The sequence below is a fragment of the Zootoca vivipara genome, chromosome 16, assembly GCF_965207765.1.
Source record: "Zootoca vivipara chromosome 16, rZooViv2.hap1.1, whole genome shotgun sequence".
Taxonomy (NCBI): domain Eukaryota; kingdom Metazoa; phylum Chordata; class Lepidosauria; order Squamata; family Lacertidae; genus Zootoca; species Zootoca vivipara.
In genome coordinates, this window is record NC_142599.1 from 24,639,544 (window position 1) to 24,657,992 (window position 18,449).

At 47.9% G+C, this 18,449-nt stretch overlaps 1 protein-coding gene across 1 annotated transcript; it reads left to right on the forward strand.

Moving 5' to 3' along the window:
- Positions 1-58: 58 nt before the first annotated feature.
- On the forward strand, positions 59-14,572 carry UBQLN4 (ubiquilin 4). The gene is made up of 12 exons (XM_035098387.3): positions 59-101; positions 267-806; positions 2,499-2,650; positions 3,399-3,643; positions 4,628-4,890; positions 5,519-5,677; positions 6,884-7,106; positions 8,587-8,726; positions 9,435-9,518; positions 11,520-11,635; positions 12,404-12,581; positions 13,267-14,572. Exons 2-12 carry the CDS (start codon positions 624-626, stop codon positions 13,417-13,419), a joined length of 1,896 nt encoding a protein of 631 aa, XP_034954278.3. The 5' UTR covers positions 59-101; positions 267-623; the 3' UTR covers positions 13,420-14,572.
- Positions 14,573-18,449: the final 3,877 nt, after the last annotated feature.

Here is an 18,449-nt window from a genome sequence, read left to right on the forward strand (position 1 = left end):
AACTCCGGGGAATGTTGGGAATTGTAGTCTTCCGCATCACAACATCACTTCCGGTTTCCCCCTTCCCCGTTGCAGAGGCTTCACCAACTTGTCGCTACGAGGTACGTTGCGGAGGGCCGCTCTATCCGCCCCGCCCTCTCTCGTCTCCTCCTGCTGAATTCTCCCTTCGCTCTGAGGGGAGAATAAAAGCCAAGGCTAGAGACCCCTTTAAAAACCCGAGAAGTGGCCGCTTGTGTGTGACTCTCAACTTTTCCTATCTCTCTTAGCCCACGAACGTGAAGAGCGGTTTCCCTATCAAGAACTTCCGGTGCAGAACGACACTAGGAAGGGCTGTTTCCATCGCGAAGATGGCAAATGCGGCGCCGTGTCCGATCGTCCACGAAATCTGTGAGAGAACCGCACAATGGCGGCTGCGGCGGCCTTTTCCACGGAGGCGCCGTGTTCCTACCCGTATTTTGTATGGCTCTTCAATCCTAATCCTGCGTCGAGTTTGGGGGAAAGAATTGCTTCGCCGGAAGTGCTCAAGAAACCGGAAATGACGACCGCCACGTCTCTATGGTAGCAGTCGGCAGCGGCGCCTCTCTGGCCCTACCTCCTCGGTGGCAGGTGGGCGGTCGGCCAAGATGGCGGAGCTGAGCGGCGGCGGGCCCGGCTCGGCCGGTAGCGGCGGAGGCAGCGGCGACAGCGGAGAAGGCGGGGGCGGCGGCTCCGAGTCGGGCCCGGGGGGGCTCCTCATCCGCGTGACGGTGAAGACCCCGAAAGACAAAGAGGAGATCCTCACCGGCGAGCGCGTCTCCGTCAAGGAGGTCAGCCGGGGGCGGGGAACCTCTCGCCGGGACCCCTCAGCCTCTGCGGGCGGAGGCCGGGGGATCTGCGGGAAGGGGCGGGGGGTGTCGCTTGTCTGCCCTCCCTTCTTCCCCTTTTCGTTACCGTCCGGCGGCGACGAGGAACAAAGGGGCGAGGCGGGCTCTGAGGCGCTGGAAGGATTGGGGGGAGGGGGGAGGAGACCCCACCTCCACCTCTCAGCCCGCGCGGCCCGGAGTCACGTGATGGAGCGCCCATCCACCCCTCCCGGAGCTGAAGTGAGGGGTGGTCGGTGCCTAGAGGCTGAGCTGTTGGGGGGGGGGAGTCCGCGGTCGCCCCCCACAACAGAAAGGCGCCGATGGGTGGGATTTGGGGAAGGAGCCGCTTGGGGCTGTCTATATACAAGGAGGGCCCTCCGATGCTTCGCGCGCAGAACAGCATCCTCAGCTGCACCATCTCCAGGGCAGGAGGGTCGCAGGGAGGCAGAAAGACACCCCCCGCCCGAGCCTCCCAGCAAAAGGGCTTAGCGCGAGGAGTGCGTTCGGAAGGGCTCGCCGGGCAAAGGAAACCAGAGACTCCCGTTTCCTCCCCGCTTCTTCCAACAAGACATGCCGGGCTCAGGACAAGGCGGTCGGATGGGTTCTTGAAGAGAAGCAGGTGGAAGAGGTGCTGAGATAAAACATGGGCACCCATGTTTTGGGTGGTGGTGAATGGAGTCGATCAGATTGAAATGAGGGTGGGTTGGGCAAGGCAAAGAGTTTGCAAGGCAAAGAAGCAAGCGGGCCTGCAACAAAAAGGGAGAAATATGAAGCAGATCGGGCTTGAGGATTTGTCCGAGAGGGAAGAGAATGGGGAAACGAAGAATTGGTAAAGTCTTGAGAAGAGAATGTGAACAATTTGGAGTGGTTGAGGCGGGATAGTGAGGTGGAGGAGGAGAAGAAATTAAGATGAGAGTGCCGCCTTGTGGGGAAGATAGACAAAAGCTGAGTGGATCCAGGAGTTTGTTGCAGATCTTTCTGGGGTGTATGATGCATTGAAGGGGGGGTTTCAAATGGTTTGAAGCCTTCTCTGGGGCTTGGAGAGGAGGTGGCAGAGAGTAATAGAAACATTCTGGTGTCCTCCAAATGTTTTGGACTGCAGACATCTGCAGGATACCTGGTTGGACAATGCTGATTTATGGAATAACTTCACTGAATGTTTGAAGCTCTTCACATAATCCTGATTGGAAGGGCAGTATTAGTTTCCCCCATATTGCAGGGTGGGAGGGGGGCCAGGAGACCGAGTAACTAGAGGAGCTTATGTGTTCATAGCAGGGGTGAGACTTGACCTGTGGAGCTCCTGCATCACAGGAATCTGCCTGGATGTAGGTGGAGGTCTGGTTAGGATGAAAAGGGAAAAGGGAGGAGGAAGCAGGTGCTCAGGGGAAAGCAGACAGAGTGCTGTGTGGATGAAGAAACGGTGTTTGGTGTAAGGTGAAGCCAGGAGGCAGGAAGACTAAATGGACCTGCAGGGGATGAGGGTTGCCACCGCTTTGCCTTCTTGACCACTGCAAGAATCATAGCTGCCAAGTTTTCCCTTTTCTCGCGAGGAAGCCTATTCAGCATAATGGAAAATCCCTTTAAAAAAGGGATAACTTGGCAGCTATGGCAAGAATGTCTGTGGAAAGCCTAACCTTCTAAAATGTCTTTTTCCAGTTTAAAGAAGAGATTTCCCGTCGGTTTAAAGCCAAACAGGATCAGCTGGTTCTGATCTTTGCCGGGAAGATTCTGAAAGACGGGGATACCTTGAATCAGCACGGGATCAAAGATGGACTGACGGTGCATCTGGTGATCAAAACTCCGCAGAAGTAAGAGCTTCCCTCAGAAAAGCAGGCCCATTCAGTCAGCTTTAGTTTATATTGCAGATATGTCAGTGACAGTTTCCCCACCCCCACCCCCCCTCAAAAGACTGGCTCAAATCCTTCTGAAGAAGAATTATTTTAAATAACTCCTATTTTGCCTCTTTGTTTATATACAAACTGAAACATGCAAAACACAGATAAAAACACCATATTGAATTCATAGTAAAAGAGAACAACGCAGTGTGGCTTTAGTAGGTGACAAACAGATTTAAATAACAAACATAAATATCCAGGGGAAAACATGGAATGCTATGGTGGTGTCAGCCAGAAGTACTTGCAAAAGTAAATTACATGTTCTCCTATTGAGGGCCTAGGTATCCTAAAGGGCTGCTGTCTCCCCTGTGAAGCTGCCCACTGTATAAGATCTGCATTTCTCTGGGTGCGCCTGCATTTGGTGGTTACGGTAGCTGGGTGGCTACTGGAGCATGTGTGTGTGTGGTAGTAGTTAATAGTAGTTAAGAGCCTTTTTATTGGCCTTAGTTGTTTTATCTGTGGGTTCTTCTGTTTGTACCTTACAGGTATGGCTTGGGCTTCCCCGTTGCAAAATTCAGGGTTCTAAGAGTCGCTGAGCACACACACACTAAATTATTCTAATGTACTTTGTAGGGAGATAGTAGCTTCCTTTTAAATTCAAGGAAAGCTATATGTTCATATAACAGTTGTGTCGTCACCTGTCACTTTCCTTTATTTGCAGGACTCAAGACCCTTCAGTGGCGCCTGCTGCTTCCCCTCCTCCTCCTACTGCTGCTGTTACTACTACTTCTGTTGCTGCTGCTACTCCCTCTGCAGCCCCTGCTTCCCCTGCAGCCCCACCTCAGCCTTCAACATCCGGCAACACGCTCTCTGACGTAGGGAGCAGCAGCCGGAGGAGCAGCGGATTGGGAGCCACGCCTGGCCCGGCAGCAGATGGAACCCCTGGCGGAGCCACCTCCATCTTGTGTGAGCATTGCTGAGTTTCTTCTGCTCGGGTTGGCCTTTGGCTTTCCTGTCTTCCTGGGCACCAGTGGGACATTTTGGGGTCTTTGCTCCCACCCCAGCAGGCATGAGAGCAGAGTTCCAGGGTCTGAGGATCTCAAGGCAGGCAGTTCTGCTTTATTGATTTCTTAACAAAAGAAACGAAAGTGCAAACATGACAAAAAGAAAGAAAACTGAAGAATAAAAAAAATGGGGTGGCTTGTGTGCTCCAGATGGACTAGTGGGTTTATACGTGGATTCTGATTTTTAAAAGCTTAAGAGAAATACTGGAGGGAAAACATTAATCACATGATGCATGTGAAAATTGGCCTCTTGTAGGAGCCCCAGCCTTGTCTATTCACACTTGTATCCAGGGGTCGGCAAACTTTTCCAGCAGGGGGCCGGTCCACTGTCCCTCAGACCTTGTATGGGGCTGAACTATATATTTGGGGGGGGGGGGGATGAACAAATTCCTATGCCCCACAAATAACCCAGAGATGCATTTTAAATAAAAGCACACATTCTACTCATGTAAAAACATGCTGATTCCTGAACCGTCTGCGGGCTGGATTTAGAAGGCGATTGGGCCAGATCCGGATCCCAGGCCTTAGTTTGCCTACCCATGAGCTTATCCTTGTGGGTCTTTTGAGCCTGCTCTAAGGGTTGTTGAGCTGCTGGGCAAGTTCCCAGAGAGCAAGAGCTGGGGTTGTTACATCTCATCCTGCCTTTTCAGTAAGCTCTGAGCATGAGCATAGCCAGGATTTTTTGTTGGCTTTTATTTGGGGGGGGGGAGAACCTTTGATTTTCATTGATTGGGGGGGGCAACTGCCCCTCTTGGCTACACCAATGGCTCTGTGTTGGTAGTAGAAGGAGCAAGAGGGGAGATGAGCCTGAGAGGCTGGTTTTAGCCATTCAGCCCCAGGCAGACCATTCTCATTCGTGGTTCCTTTCCTCTCTGTCTTCTCTCAGCTGGCTTTGGCGGCATTGCTGGGCTCGGTCACCTGGGGATGGGCTCTGCGAACTTCATGGAGCTTCAGCAGCAGATGCAGCGGCAGCTGATGTCCAACCCAGAGATGCTCTCCCAGATCATGGAGAACCCCCTGGTCCAGAACATGATGTCCAACCCAGACTTCATGCGGCAGATGATCATGGCCAACCCCCAGATGCAACAGCTGATGGAGCGCAACCCAGAGATTAGCCACATGCTGAACAACCCTGAGCTTATGCGCCAGGTGGGCTGTTGTTTCCCTGCTTGTGGCTTGAGGCAGTCTTTGAACTTTGTTTTAGGCATCACACTAAACCAGGGTTTGCACTAACCATAGTTCAGAGCCCAAACCATTATTGTCTGCTTTTGTCATATTTCGTGTGTGTGTGTGTATAAGTTTTTATATACAGTCAAACTCGGTTTACGCCTATTTCGGTGAGCGACCGCCGCGGACTCGGAAGGAAGTTTTACATCCGGGTTCCGTGGCGTTGGATGCGCAGAAGTGCTCTATCAGTGCTTCACACACATGCAAAAGCGTGCCTTCGGCGAGCGACTGCCTCCGCGGAACGGATTGCAGTCGCAAACCAAGGTACCACTGTATATTTTCCAAACAGAACATAACATCTCCTCTCATCTTATACAACATTTTGGCTATAAGCCTAGGACTTCCATTTTTAAAACCAAGTCATCCGCAAAGGCTTTCACTTTGTACTCCTTCTGAGATTCCTTTTATTTTTTCATTTTCCCTTATAGTCCTTAGGAAGACTTCCGGTACCGATATGAATAATAATGGTGACAATGGACACCCTTGTCTTGTACCTTTCATAATGCTTTTGTCATATTTCTGCTCATGGTTTTCTGTTTGCTCTTCTCAGACCATGGAGTTGGCACGCAACCCTGCCATGATGCAAGAGATGATGCGCAACCAGGACCGAGCCCTGAGCAATTTGGAGAGCATCCCTGGAGGGTACAATGCCCTGCGGCGGATGTACACAGATATTCAGGAGCCCATGTTCAGTGCTGCCAGGGAACAGGTAGGCTAGGTCTGACTGTCGTCTAAGCAGAACGAAACACTCATTTAATTAAGATTTCACAAGATACACCAGGTGCATTGCAGATTTCCAAGTAGCATAAGAAGAGCCTGACTTTTGGATCAGGCCAAAGGTTTATCTAATCCAGCATTATGTTCCCACAGTGGCCAACCAGATGCCTCTTCTGTCAAGCCCCTCAAGCAGGACCTGAGCACAATAGCCCCCCCTTTTGATTCCTAGCAACGAGTGTTGAGAGGCATACTGCCTCTAATACTAAATGTAGTGCACAGTCATCACGATTAGGAGCCTGGGTAGCATCATCCTCCATGAATTTGTCTGAACCCATTGGGTAGCAACAGATTCCAAAGTTTAATTGTGCCCTTTGTGAAGGGCTTCCTTTTGAATCTTCCAAGATTCGCCTTCATTGGATGAAGGCAGAACTATTCCTCAGACAAGTTGATAAATGCCTGTGACTGACTGCTTTCCTAGCCCTCATGAGCACAGCAGTACTTTGATGTTCTGTGGTTTTGATATGAATCCTGCCAAATTGATTTAGAATTCTCTCTTAAGAGTTTTATCATGTAATTCACTCTGGGATTTTTGTATAAGGAACAGTGGAGGAGGTGAATGACAAAAACCGTTTGTACTTTTCAAAGATTAGTATGCAAACCCAAGTCCTCGAAATTAAGTTAGTCATGTCCATAAACTTCAATGAGTCTGCTCTGAGTAGGACTAGGATAGGATACAGCCTTGTGGTTACAAGTGTGCAAGCATCCAAGTTTTAGTGATGGTTGTTTTCATTTTCTCCCTTTGTTTCTGTGGTGACAGGGCAACATCTATAATTTGTCAGTTCCAAAGATCAATCAAGCTGTTGCTGGAAACCAGAGTTTGTTTAAACCATGTTGTTTGACTGAATTGCTAGGTGACGGGTTTAACCATGGTTTGTCAGTTCAGACATCACACCAAATCATAGGTATGCTCCTTAACTGTGGTTTGTGTGCTGTCTGACTAGAGTCAGAGACTCAGGGCTGCTTACAGTAAATAACGTTGCACATGGTAAGCACATTTTTGGTGAAACCTGCAGTTTAAATCAAAGCTCTGTTTTGTAATCCTGCCACACCTTCATTTCATTTTCTTGCTAATCCCGTGAAGCAGAATTCGCCTGAGAGTTTGCAGAGTCACTCATTGAGCCACATCTTCTTTGTCTAGTTTGGCAATAATCCCTTCTCTGCCTTGGGCGGGAGTTCCGACACCTCGAACTCGCAGCCCTTGCGGACGGAAAACCGAGAACCGCTGCCCAACCCTTGGAGTCCCACACCTGCCTCTCAAGGCCAGGCGCCAAGTGGCAAAGGGAGCACCGGCTCGGTGACGAGCCAAAGCACACCCACCGTCTCCAACCCTTTGGGGATCAACGCAACCAACCTAGGATCTGGTACGTACATAGCATGGGGTCCGAAGGGCGGGAAGTGGTCCTGGGAGCTGCGCGTTTGCACTCGGAGCTGGCCTTTCTAGATCACAGAACTGCTCTTCATTTCGAAGTGTGGTAGTTCTGTGGTTGCTTAACCTGAAGGTTTTTGACTGTTCCGGAGAGATGAGAATCAGTTGACGCTTCCACTCTGTCACAGTGACAGTTTAAGAACCGGAATTATTGCTCAGTTGAATGGAAAAACCCTCTTACTTAGTGTGAGGCTCTCATGGGTGACAAGGAAAAAACATTGTCACCCCCAACCTCAAAATCTGGTTGCTGAGCCCGTGAGAGCCAGTTTGGCATAGTGGTTGGAGTGTTGGACTAGGACCTGAGAGATCAGGGTTCAAATCCCCACTTGGCTATGGGGCAGTCAATGCTGCACAACCTAACCTACCTCACAAGGCTGTTGTGGGGATTAAATGAGGAGAACCATGTATGCCACATTGAGCGCCTTGGAGACAAAGGTGGGATAAAGATACAGTAAGTAAATAAGTCTCGTTACTGTTTTCTACCAGCTAATGTAATGGCATACTGGTATTAAGTAACTGACATAGGTTAAGTCAATTCTGTTTAACTCTTTAACATCCTTCACCTGTTACTGATTCATTCTGGGCTTGTGGTGGTCCTTTTTTTCTGCAAGGATCCAATAGGGGGCTCAACAGGGAGGGGGAAATCGGGTTTTGTTAAGCACGTTCTGTGTATTTCATGCATATGCATTAAGTGAAAAAATGTACATTGATTTGGCCCATCATTCCCACAAAACAACTGTTTATCTCTGTCATGGCACTTTTTGAATTAGGAAAGGCTTTGTGGGTTTTTTAGTGGTTTGTATCTGTGGGGAAAGAGCAGGGATCTCATTACAGTGGTAACTCGGGTTATGAAAACAATTGGTTCCAGAAGTCTGTTCATAAACTGAAGCGAACTTTCCCATTGAAAGTAATGGAAAGTGGATTAATCTGTTCCAGACGGACCACGGAGTACTTAAACTGAAGCGTTCATAAACTGAAGCGAAGTTTCCCATTGAAAGTAATGGAAAGTGAATTAATCCGTTCCAGATTGGTCCGCGGCGTTCGTAAACGGAAAATTCATAAACCGAGGTGTTCATAAACCGAGGTTCCACTGTATATTGTTCATTGCTACAGTAAAAAAAGATACCTTTTTGAAATTAAAGTTTTTAAAAAGACATCCATGTGACTGCAGTAAAAAAAGCAAAAGCCAACAGGATTCTGCCAAAGGGTTAAAATCAGAAAGGGGATTGGCTAGGCTTCCAGTGACCTTTTAATTCAACGAACTTAACCCAGTTTTGGGACTTTGTTTTGGGATCCCTGGGTTTTGTTGCTGGAGTGTGATCAGGAAGCAGCTTCCGGGATCTTTCCCCATCTAGGATGGCAGAGCTACATGTTTGTTGGCTGTTGAATTTTCACTTCTCTCCCCTTTGTTACAGGGATGTTCAGCAGCCCTGAGATGCAAGGTCTTCTGCAGCAGATCTCGGAGAATCCCCAGCTCATGCAGAACGTGATCTCTGCCCCTTACATGCGTACAATGTTGCAGACGCTAGGCCAGCACCCTGACATTGCAGCACAAGTGAGTACAGCCCAATCTGCAGTCATAGGGCCCAATACGTGAAGGAGGGAGCAAGGAAGCCTTTTGGTGTGATGTTGAGCAGTGTAGTGCTCTTATCTCAGCAAAAACGATTTCAAATCTGTAACTGACAAAGCTGCAGCAGAATCTCACGACAACTGCACTCTCACGTTTGCTTTTTACAAGTTGCAGTGTGTGCTGTTTGCAGAACGCGGCCCTTCATGTGAATTGATTACTAGATGTGGAATTAAAAACTACCAGAAGGAGAGTCCTGCAGCTGGATCAGTCCAGTGGCCTGCATCCTGATCCTCATAGTGGCCAACCAGATGTCTGTGGGAAAGCAGCACAGGACCTCTCCCCTCCTTCACTTTCCAGCAGCTGGTATCCAGAAGCATTGCTGCCTCCACCTGTGGATCAGTAGCCTCCTATGAATTTGTCTGATCCTCCTTTCAAGCCATGTAAATTGGCAACAATCGCTGCCTCTTGGGGGAACAAGTTCCATAGATTAACTACGCGCTGCATGAAGAAAGACTTTCTGTCATCTGTCCCGAATCTTCCAAAAAGGGAGCAGGAATAGACTGAAAATGTCCTATATCTGTGTGCTTTTGGTGGCATCGGAATATGCGGCTATTGCCTAGCTGCATGGGACATGTGCTAGGAATAGCAACCTCCACCTTCCTGAGCTGCCTTTGCTCTTCCGTTTCTTTGCAGATGATGGTGAATGTTCCCCTCTTTGCTGGCAACCCCCCGCTTCAGGAGCACCTGCGACTCCAGCTACCCGCCTTTCTACAGCAGGTGCGGCATAAACAGTGTTGTCCTTGATTTCGGGATTAATAGTTTACTCAGGGCTGGACTTCAGAGGAGCTTTGAGTAGAGGTTGAGGAACAAAAAATCCATAATGGACTGGCCATGCCCTTTTAGTGATCATGTCACAATAATAATTTTCAGGTCTGCAGTCTCCCTTTATTTGCAGCAGCCCTATGAAGCCGTGGAGATATTTGTCCTTCTCTATCAGTATTGTCTACTCTGACTGGGACTGGCTCACCATTGTTTTGGGCTGAGAAAGGTCTTCCTCATTACCTGCTGATGGATCATAATATTTCTTCTTCTTCTAGGCACCCCTTTGGCCAGTTGGATGTTGGGGTTTGGATGGAATGCTAAACTCAGTATTACGTTCATCCGCATTGGGCTGGTGTGGTCCCCACTCCGACTCTTGACACAGCCACGCGTGTTAGATATTGGAAGCTTTTGCTTCAGTTTTCAACATGCCATACTTAAGGCTAACCCACAGTTCAGTCAAGTATAAAAAGAAACTGGTTAGTTGAAAAACAAAGCAAAACTTGTCTGAAGGCAGCCTTTCTATTCCTGACTTTTTGTCAGGTTCCGTTGCTATTATTTAGTTTACATTCTCTGTTAGAGTTTGTTGTTGCTGCCATTTATTTGTAGATTTATTGATTTGTGGTTGTTGTTTTCTTTCAAAAGTTTTTGATCCTATCGTGAGCCACCTTGGGTGCCTCATATTGATGATGATAATAATCTGTTGTTAATTTGAGATACCAGAGATTGAATCTTTGACCTTTTGTATTCAAATTGTGTGCTCTACCGCTGCGTTTGGATCTGCAATAACTGCAGTTGACAGACAGAGGGAGTGGCATGCCTTGGTGGCAGTTGAACTGATATTAAAATCCAGTGTGTCCAGTGACTGGACAAAAAAATGAAAAAGGAGGCTGCCCAGTGCCAATGAAAACCCCCCAAAGGTTGAATATCACCAGATGGCAAGAAATGGAATTGAGTATTTGAATAAAATGCAGGATGGAAAGCATTGTATTTTAATAAAATACGGTAGTGATATTTTAGTTATAGGATTGTTTAGAATAACTATGAGACAGAATCACTAAGCTCTCATCTGAAAGCTCAGTTAACATTTGGCTCTATTGAAAAACTGCTTGTTTTGAATTTTACCAAGAGCTACGTTGTAAGTGAACAATGGTAATCTATAGGATTAGGGGTCGACAGCTGACCTTTTTCAGGCTGAGGGCTGCATTTGACCCACGGGTCAAACCTCTTGGCATAACCAAATCACAGCAGTATCCGTTAGTAAAACTGTTAAAGTAATAATAACAAGACAAATTGTGTGGGGACTTATGGAAGGAGGCTAGATGTGGGCTGTGGGTTAAGCACCCCTGCTAGAGAAACACAGTGATGGCTGTTCAGTGACAATCTAGCAGTTTTGCAGTACTGGCAGTAGTAAAATGCATCGGTAAAATGCATCTACTCAAACCTGTGGAACGTCCCCCGCACAAGCATCCCTAGCCTTCAAGAGTCAGTGAGCTGAGTGGGCCTTGCCCTGTAAGCAACAGCATAGAACTTTTGAGCTCTCTGCTTACTTGGCAAGGCCTGCTCAGTGTGCCGGCTCTGGGATGCTCTCGCAAGGTAGCACAGGCCTATTGGAGATCTCATGCGACCATTTCCAGGCTTTCAGAGCTGGTGTGCCAAGAGGGCCTTCTTACCTGTTATACAAGGCAGAGAGCTTTTTCGTGTCGGAATAAAGCTGGTGTGCATTTTATTTGTGCAGTTTCAACCAGCCAGCCTTCAACCATGCAGCGTTGGAATCGCACTAGTTAAATGCATTTAAGATGTGATTGAATTGTATCCCAAATCTTCAGCTTTCTTTATGACTAAAGGACCAGAGTAGAAGACACCCAAGAGAAGCAATCCACAGTTTCCTTGTGGAACAACAGTTTGGGCTACTGAAACTGGTGGCTCACTTGTGATTTTTGTCGCTCCCACCCCCAGATGCAGAACCCTGATTCTCTCTCGATCCTGACCAACCCTCGTGCCATGCAGGCCCTGCTGCAGATTCAGCAGGGGCTCCAAACGCTGCAAACGGAGGCCCCGGGACTGGTTTCCAGGTAATGTAGGAGCTGAATCAGGCTTAGGAGCACTCTGAAGAAGGGCAGCAAAGCAGCAGGAGGTTCTTGTTCCTCCCGCTTTCAGCTACTGAGGATCAACTACTGTAGGCTTCCTGGGAACAACACAATGCATATTGTTTGCGTCAACAATATATGTGGCAAGCCTGTTCCTAGAAATTCTGTGTGTGATGCAATACGGCAGGGTAAAGACATACTGTTTCTGGCTTTTTGTTACTTTACTTATTAAGACTTTCTATACTGCCTTTCCTGTAAACATCATAAGGCTGTGTAGAAAAGGGGAAATTGCATGTAAGCTTAGCTTATGGAACGCAAAAGTAGCCAGGGTTAAGTCAAAACAGGCATTGTAATAACTCAGTTGGTATCGGTGTCCAGCAAAGGCCGGAGAGAATCAAATCAATTTTTTAAAAAGCAGACTGAAATGCAACCAGTGTTGCAAACTGGAAACAACAATGCCTGCCTTTGTAGATTTCCAAGGTTTCAGTTCTTTTTTGAGTAGACCCCAGAAATTAATAGGTCCAAATTAGTCACATCACTTAACATTAATGGGTCAACTCTTTAACACTGGCCACAAACAATAATCTGTGGCAGACTTAACCATATCTCCCCTGTTCCAGTAGCTGCAAAACTCTCTGTGATTTTTATTGTGGCCAACCTCTGCACAAGGCTTGCTTCAGGTCCGTAAAGTCAGCCTTTCCTCGGGGATTTGCTGCCTTGCGCTAAGTAGCTTCCCCCTGTCTCATCTTGCAGCCTTGGGACTTTTGGAGCACCTCGCGTCCCTCCACCCTCTGCCGGAGGAAGCACAATCCCCGAGACCCCCATCTCCTCCGCTTCAACACCTGCTAGTGCCTCTCCAGCTGGGGACAGCAACCCCCACCAGCAGCTCATGCAGCACATGATCCAGCTAATGGCCGGTGCAAATTCTCAAGTAGGTAGTGGTGCATTTCTGCCCTGAGTCTTTGTCCTTTCTTCCATTGACCCCCTTTGGTTGGGGTGCAGTGCGGTCTCAGGCAGACATATGGATCTGACGTTTCATCGCACAGCCCAGCACTTTCTGTTCCTGTCTGGCGCAGCCTCTCTCAACTCTGCTACCGGGTGTATAAAAGACAAGGTGCCATCTCAAGGGCCGTGGTCCCAAGCTGTATAGGGACTTGCATGTTAGTACCAGCACCTTGAACGTAGCCTGGTAGCAAATGGGCAGCCAGTGCAAAGCCTACAAGTGAAGTTTTATTTGCTGGTGGTAGTTTGCCCCCACACACAACCGAGGTGCTGAGTTTACACCAGCTGCAGCCTCTGGATAAACCCAAAGGGTATCCCCTCCATAGAGCATGTTGCAGTAATCCAACCATGAGGTTGCCAATGCATGGACAACTGGTCAAGCTATCGCAATCCAGGAATAGCCATACTGTCTTAGTTGCAGGAGAGAGTATCCCGCAGACTCCAGTGATCATCTGGGTGTGAAAGGGCTGCTGGAAGCCATGGGTGCATGGGGACACGGGGGGTTGCAGTTGAGGGGTTTGGGTAGGCTGCTTGGTCTGTGCCAGATTACCTGACTTGAGCTATGCTTGCTATACAGTTTGCCTCTTCTCTCTCTTCCCCCCCCCCCATGGCAGGCGCAGAGTCCAGAGGTCCGGTTCCAGCAGCAGCTTGAGCAGCTCAATGGAATGGGCTTCATCAACCGCGAAGCAAACCTTCAGGCGCTCATTGCCACTGGGGGAGACGTCAACGCCGCCATCGAGAGACTCTTGGGCTCCCAGCCTTCCTAACATTGTAGGCCCCTCCAATCCGCGACATGATATCAAAACACGGACCTCTCGAGGATTGTCATTGTCAGGCCCTCCGACAGCTGTCCATGAATTTAAAAACTGGAACAACACCTGCCCCCACCTTCACTTCAGTGCATCTGCATCCCGTTCTATGTTTTCCTCTGAAATGCTTCAAAAACTGCCTTGTGCATGGATGATTCCAGTTCTTGAAAAACGGCCATCCTGAGACATGTTTCTCCCCTGCTTCCCTCTCCACCCACAGCTTGTTCCCCCCAAAATGAGGCTCCTACTCTAACTGGTCAAAGTGTAACTTCTAGATAACCCAAATAATTGTGTTGGATTAGCTCGCTTTTTAAATCATATGAAAGCTGTATTTCTTTTCTCCCCCGCCCACCTGCCTTCCGAAGTATGAAGGGAATATCTGCTCCCACCAACTCAAAAGACTTTTTCTCATCAACAGTGATGAGAAAGGCACACGATTTGGAAATGCCAGTAGGCAGAAAAAAAAAGGAGTGGTCCTTTTGCACAGTGATTCCAGCGCCTCAAACCTGGACGGACTTGAGCATCACACTGCCTTCCTGCTTTTATCTTTAGTGGTTATGGGATGTCAAGATGTGGAGCTGGGGCGGCAGCTGAAATTAACTGAAGAGCATTTGCCAGTGGAAAGAGGTGCTGTCCTGTCCTGCACACAAGGTGTGGTGGCTCCTGGGTTGGAATAATGTTTTGTTACCAGCCTCAAAACCCTCCTTTGGAATGTAAGCTGCCTCCTTGATGCATCCAAAAACATGATCTGCTATTTTTCTCCACCCTCCTCTCTCCAGCCACAACTCCCAGTCCTACTTGCCATTGGTCCTCCAGTCAAAGGTGCTTTGATGCAGCAGACTTTGGGGGAGTGGTCTCTGTGTTGCATGCTTCTCGAAAGAACAAGGGCAAAGAAGGGAGGTTGGGGAATCCTTCACATACGTGGGATGCTATAGATAGTTCTTTCCCCCTTTTTATTCCATTCTCTCTCTCCCCCCCCCCCCTGGTTTTAGTTCAGAGTGTTTAAAAATCTGACTGCTAAAGAGGCTCTTGAGGGCAGTGTAATCTGCAACAGAAATTACATGTTTTTATCCAGGAATAAAATGCACAAAGCATCTGTCTTTTCTCCCCACCCCCCTTCTCTTTGTGTATGTGTGGGGAGTTCATTTATTATCTGTACGCATGCAGCCTGCCATGGGCATTCCCCATTTGGTTGAACAGAACCAGTTCTCCCTTGTGCTTGGCAGGGAGATCAGTGGATGAGATGTGGATAATCTCACTCTGCTTCAAGGCAAGACCTACCTATCGCTTTCCTGCTTTCGTGCCAGCCCAGCATATAGTTTAAAAGATCAGAGTACTGTGCCACGGTGACTTCGTATGGGTTCCCTTTTTCATTTTTAATCCATTTCCCGTTAACTAATAGCTAATGCTGTTCTAGACTGCATCAAGAGAATTATAGTGTCCTGGTCAAGGGAAGTAATAGTTCTACTCTATTCTGTTGTGGTCAGACTGCACCTCACAAACTCTGTCCAGTTAAGAATTATATTGATAAGATGGAATGTGTGCAGAGGAGGGCAATCAAGACGACCAAGGGTCAAAAAGAACCAAGCCTTATGAGGAACAATTAAGGGAGTTGGGTATATTCAGTGAAGAGGAGACTGAGAAGAGATAATAATTATTATAATTATAATTATAATAATTATACCCCACCCTTCCCAGGGCGGCTAACAACAAGAATATCAAAGCAAGCATAAAGGAAACAATTCAATTAAAATGCAGATTAAATACAACGTTAAAATTCAATTTTAAAATTGGGAATCTACAAGTGCAACCTCATTTAAATATCTGTAGGATAAGGGATGCCACAAAAGGGATTTGAAGACCATATAATTAACAGACCATATACTGTAATTAATTTTACAGCATTTGATAGTCATCCTCAGATAACAAAAGGGATGCCACATGGAAGATGGAGCAAGCTTGTTTTCCTCCTGCACTGGAGGGTAGAGCTCAGTCCAATGGATTCAAGTTACAACAAAGGAGATTCCAAATGAACATCAGGAAGAACAGTAGAAACAGTGACAGTGGAACAGTCTCCCTCGGGAGATGGTGGTCTCCTTCATTGGAGGTTTTTAAGCAGAGCTCGGATGGCCATCTGACAGGGATGCATTACCGGTAGTTCAGAATTTAGGACCCTCAAGGTCCCTTCCAATTCTACACTTCTATGATTCTATCATATGGCAGACCACATTTGGTGGGGTGTGTGGGCAGGATTCTCTTGTGATTTGCACCACATTTGCTGCATCTACCACAGGGGTCAGCAAACCTTTTCAGCAGGGGGCCGGTCCACTGTCCCTCAGACCTTGTGGGGGGCTGGACTTGTTTAGTCGTGTCTGACTCTTCGTGACCCCATGGACCATAGCACGCCAGGCACTCCTGTCTTGCACTGCCTCCTGCAGTTTGGTCAGACTCATGTTTGTAGCTTCGAGAACACTGTCCAGCCATCTCGTCCTCTGTCGGGGCCGGACTATATTTTGAAAAAAAATAATGAACGAATTCCTATGCCCCACAAATAACCCAGAGATGCATTTTAAATAAAAGGACACATTCTACTCATGTAAAAACACCAGGCAGGTCCCACAAATAACATGCATTTTAAATAAAAGAACACATTCTACTCCCATAAAAACAAGCTGATTCCCGAACCGTCCACGGGCCGGATTTAGAAGGCGATTGGGCCGGATTTAGAAGGCGATTGGGCCGGATTTAGAAGGCGATTGGGCCGGATTTAGAAGGCGATTGGGCCGCATCCAGCCCCCGAGCCTTAGTTTGGGAACCCCTGATCTACCATAAGCATTTCTATAAGGGGTGATACAATACAACATTGAATCGTAGAATTGTAGAGCAGGAAGGGACCCTGAGGACCATCTAGTCCAACCCACTGCAGTGCAGGAATATGCAGCTATCCCATATAGGGATTGAACCTGCAACCTTTGCATTATCAGCACCATGCTCTAACCAACGAAACTACCAGGTGGCTTTTTAGTTTAGAACAAAAGGACAGATATGGCAAGAGGTTTATACTTTCATCATGCTAAAACAGGTTACTCGATTTAATTGATAGGCAGGGTATTCAGGGCAGGCAAAAGATTTGGAGTTTAACAGACCATATAATTAATTTTACAGCATTTGTTGCCAAAAGGAGAATTGGCTAAGTGTATGGAGGTGGAGGAGGATGGTGCTGAACTATTGTACTGTAGCCTCTTCAGAGATCCTGAAATCTGTTTTGTTTTGGGGTGAGTGGGAGTTGCAAAATCACTGGAAGTGCTTCCACGTGAGGAGTTGGAAAGGGGCAGGTATGCCATAGCTGTCAACTCCCAGATACGAAAGGAAGGGTGCCGAATAAGGGAATTTCCCGCAAAAAAGGGAAAGTTGACAGCACATATCTAGGCTGCAGTGAGGAGGACTAATTGGAAGTGCTGATTGAAGATTGGAACATCTTCACAATTTGCATTCCATGCAACTATGAACGGCTATTGCATGCTGTATTCTCTCAATGGCAACTGGTTACCAGAAATGCCCATAGTGGCTCTGCAATCAAGATGAAATGCAGCTGTGAATTTGATGCAATTCCAAGGTATAGCTTAATTTAATCAACAACAGAGCTGTGGTGAAAGAGAGAGCGAGAGAGAGCACCCCCTCCTGCCCCAATTAACCAGTCCTTCTAATCCACGGGTGTCAAACACAAGGCCCGGGGGCCAAATTCGGCCCACCAGACCTTGTCATTTGGCCCGCCGAGCGCCCCAGCCAGCGGGACCCAGCAGCGGGACCTTGCTGCTGAAGCGCCGCGCCAACAAAGCGCCGACAAACAGCTGGGGCCGGGGGGGGGGTAGAAAGGCGGCCAGAGCAGCGCTGCGTGGAGCACCCCGAGCCACAGCAGGAGAAGGAGGAGGCAGCTTGCAGGGTCAGCACCCAGCAGCGCCGCATCCCCTTCCCTTTCTTCCTCTCGTTCTTATTCTTTCTTTCCCTCTCCTTCCTTCCTTTTTTATCTCTGTCTTCTCTCCCTCTTTCTTTTTCTTTCCTTCTTTCTTCCTTCTTTCCTACTCTTCTTTCTCTCACCTCTTTCCTTCCTCTCTCCCTCCCTCCCGCTCCTTCCTTCCTTCCTTCCTTCCTTCCTTCCTTCCTTCCTTCCTTCCCATCTTTCTTCCTCTCCCTCATTCTTTCTTTCCCTCTCCTTCCTTCCTTCTTTCTCCCTTTCCGTCTTCTCTCCCTCTTTCTTTTTCTTTCCTTCTTTATTCCCTTCCTTATTTCCTACTCTTCTTTCTCTCCCCTCTTTCCTTCCTTCCTCTCTCCCTCCCACTCCTTCCTTCCTTCCTTCCTTCCTTCCTTCCTTCCTTCCTTCCTTCCTTCCTTCCTTCCTTCCTTCCCATCTTTCTTCCTCTCCCTCATTCTTTCTTTCCCTCTCCTTCCTTCCTTCTTTCTCCCTTTCCGTCTTCTCTCCCTCTTTCTTTTTCTTTCCTTCTTTATTCCCTTCCTTATTTCCTACTCTTCTTTCTCTCCCCTCTTTCCTTCCTTCCTCTCTCCCTCCCACTCCCTCTTTCCTTCCTTCCTTCCTTCCTTCCTTCCTTCCTTCCTTCCTTCCTTCCTTCCTTCCTCTCCCTCATTCTTATTCTTTCTTTCCCTCTCTACTTCCTTCCTTCTTTCTCCCTTTCCATCTTCTCTCCCTCTTTCTTTTTCTTTCCTTCTCTCCCCGCTTTCCTTCCTCTCTCCCTCCTGCTCCCTCTTTTCTTCCTTCCTTCCTTCCTTCCTTCCTTCCTTCCTTCCTTCCTTCCTTCCCAACTTTCTTCCTCTCCCTCATTCTTATTCTTTCTTTCCCTCTACTTCCTTCCTTCTTTCTCTCTTTCCATCTTCTCTCTTTCTTTTTCTTTCCTTCTTTATTCCCTTCCTTATTTCCTACTCTTCTTTCTCTCCCCTCTTTCCTTCCTTCCTCTCTCCCTCCCACTCCCTCT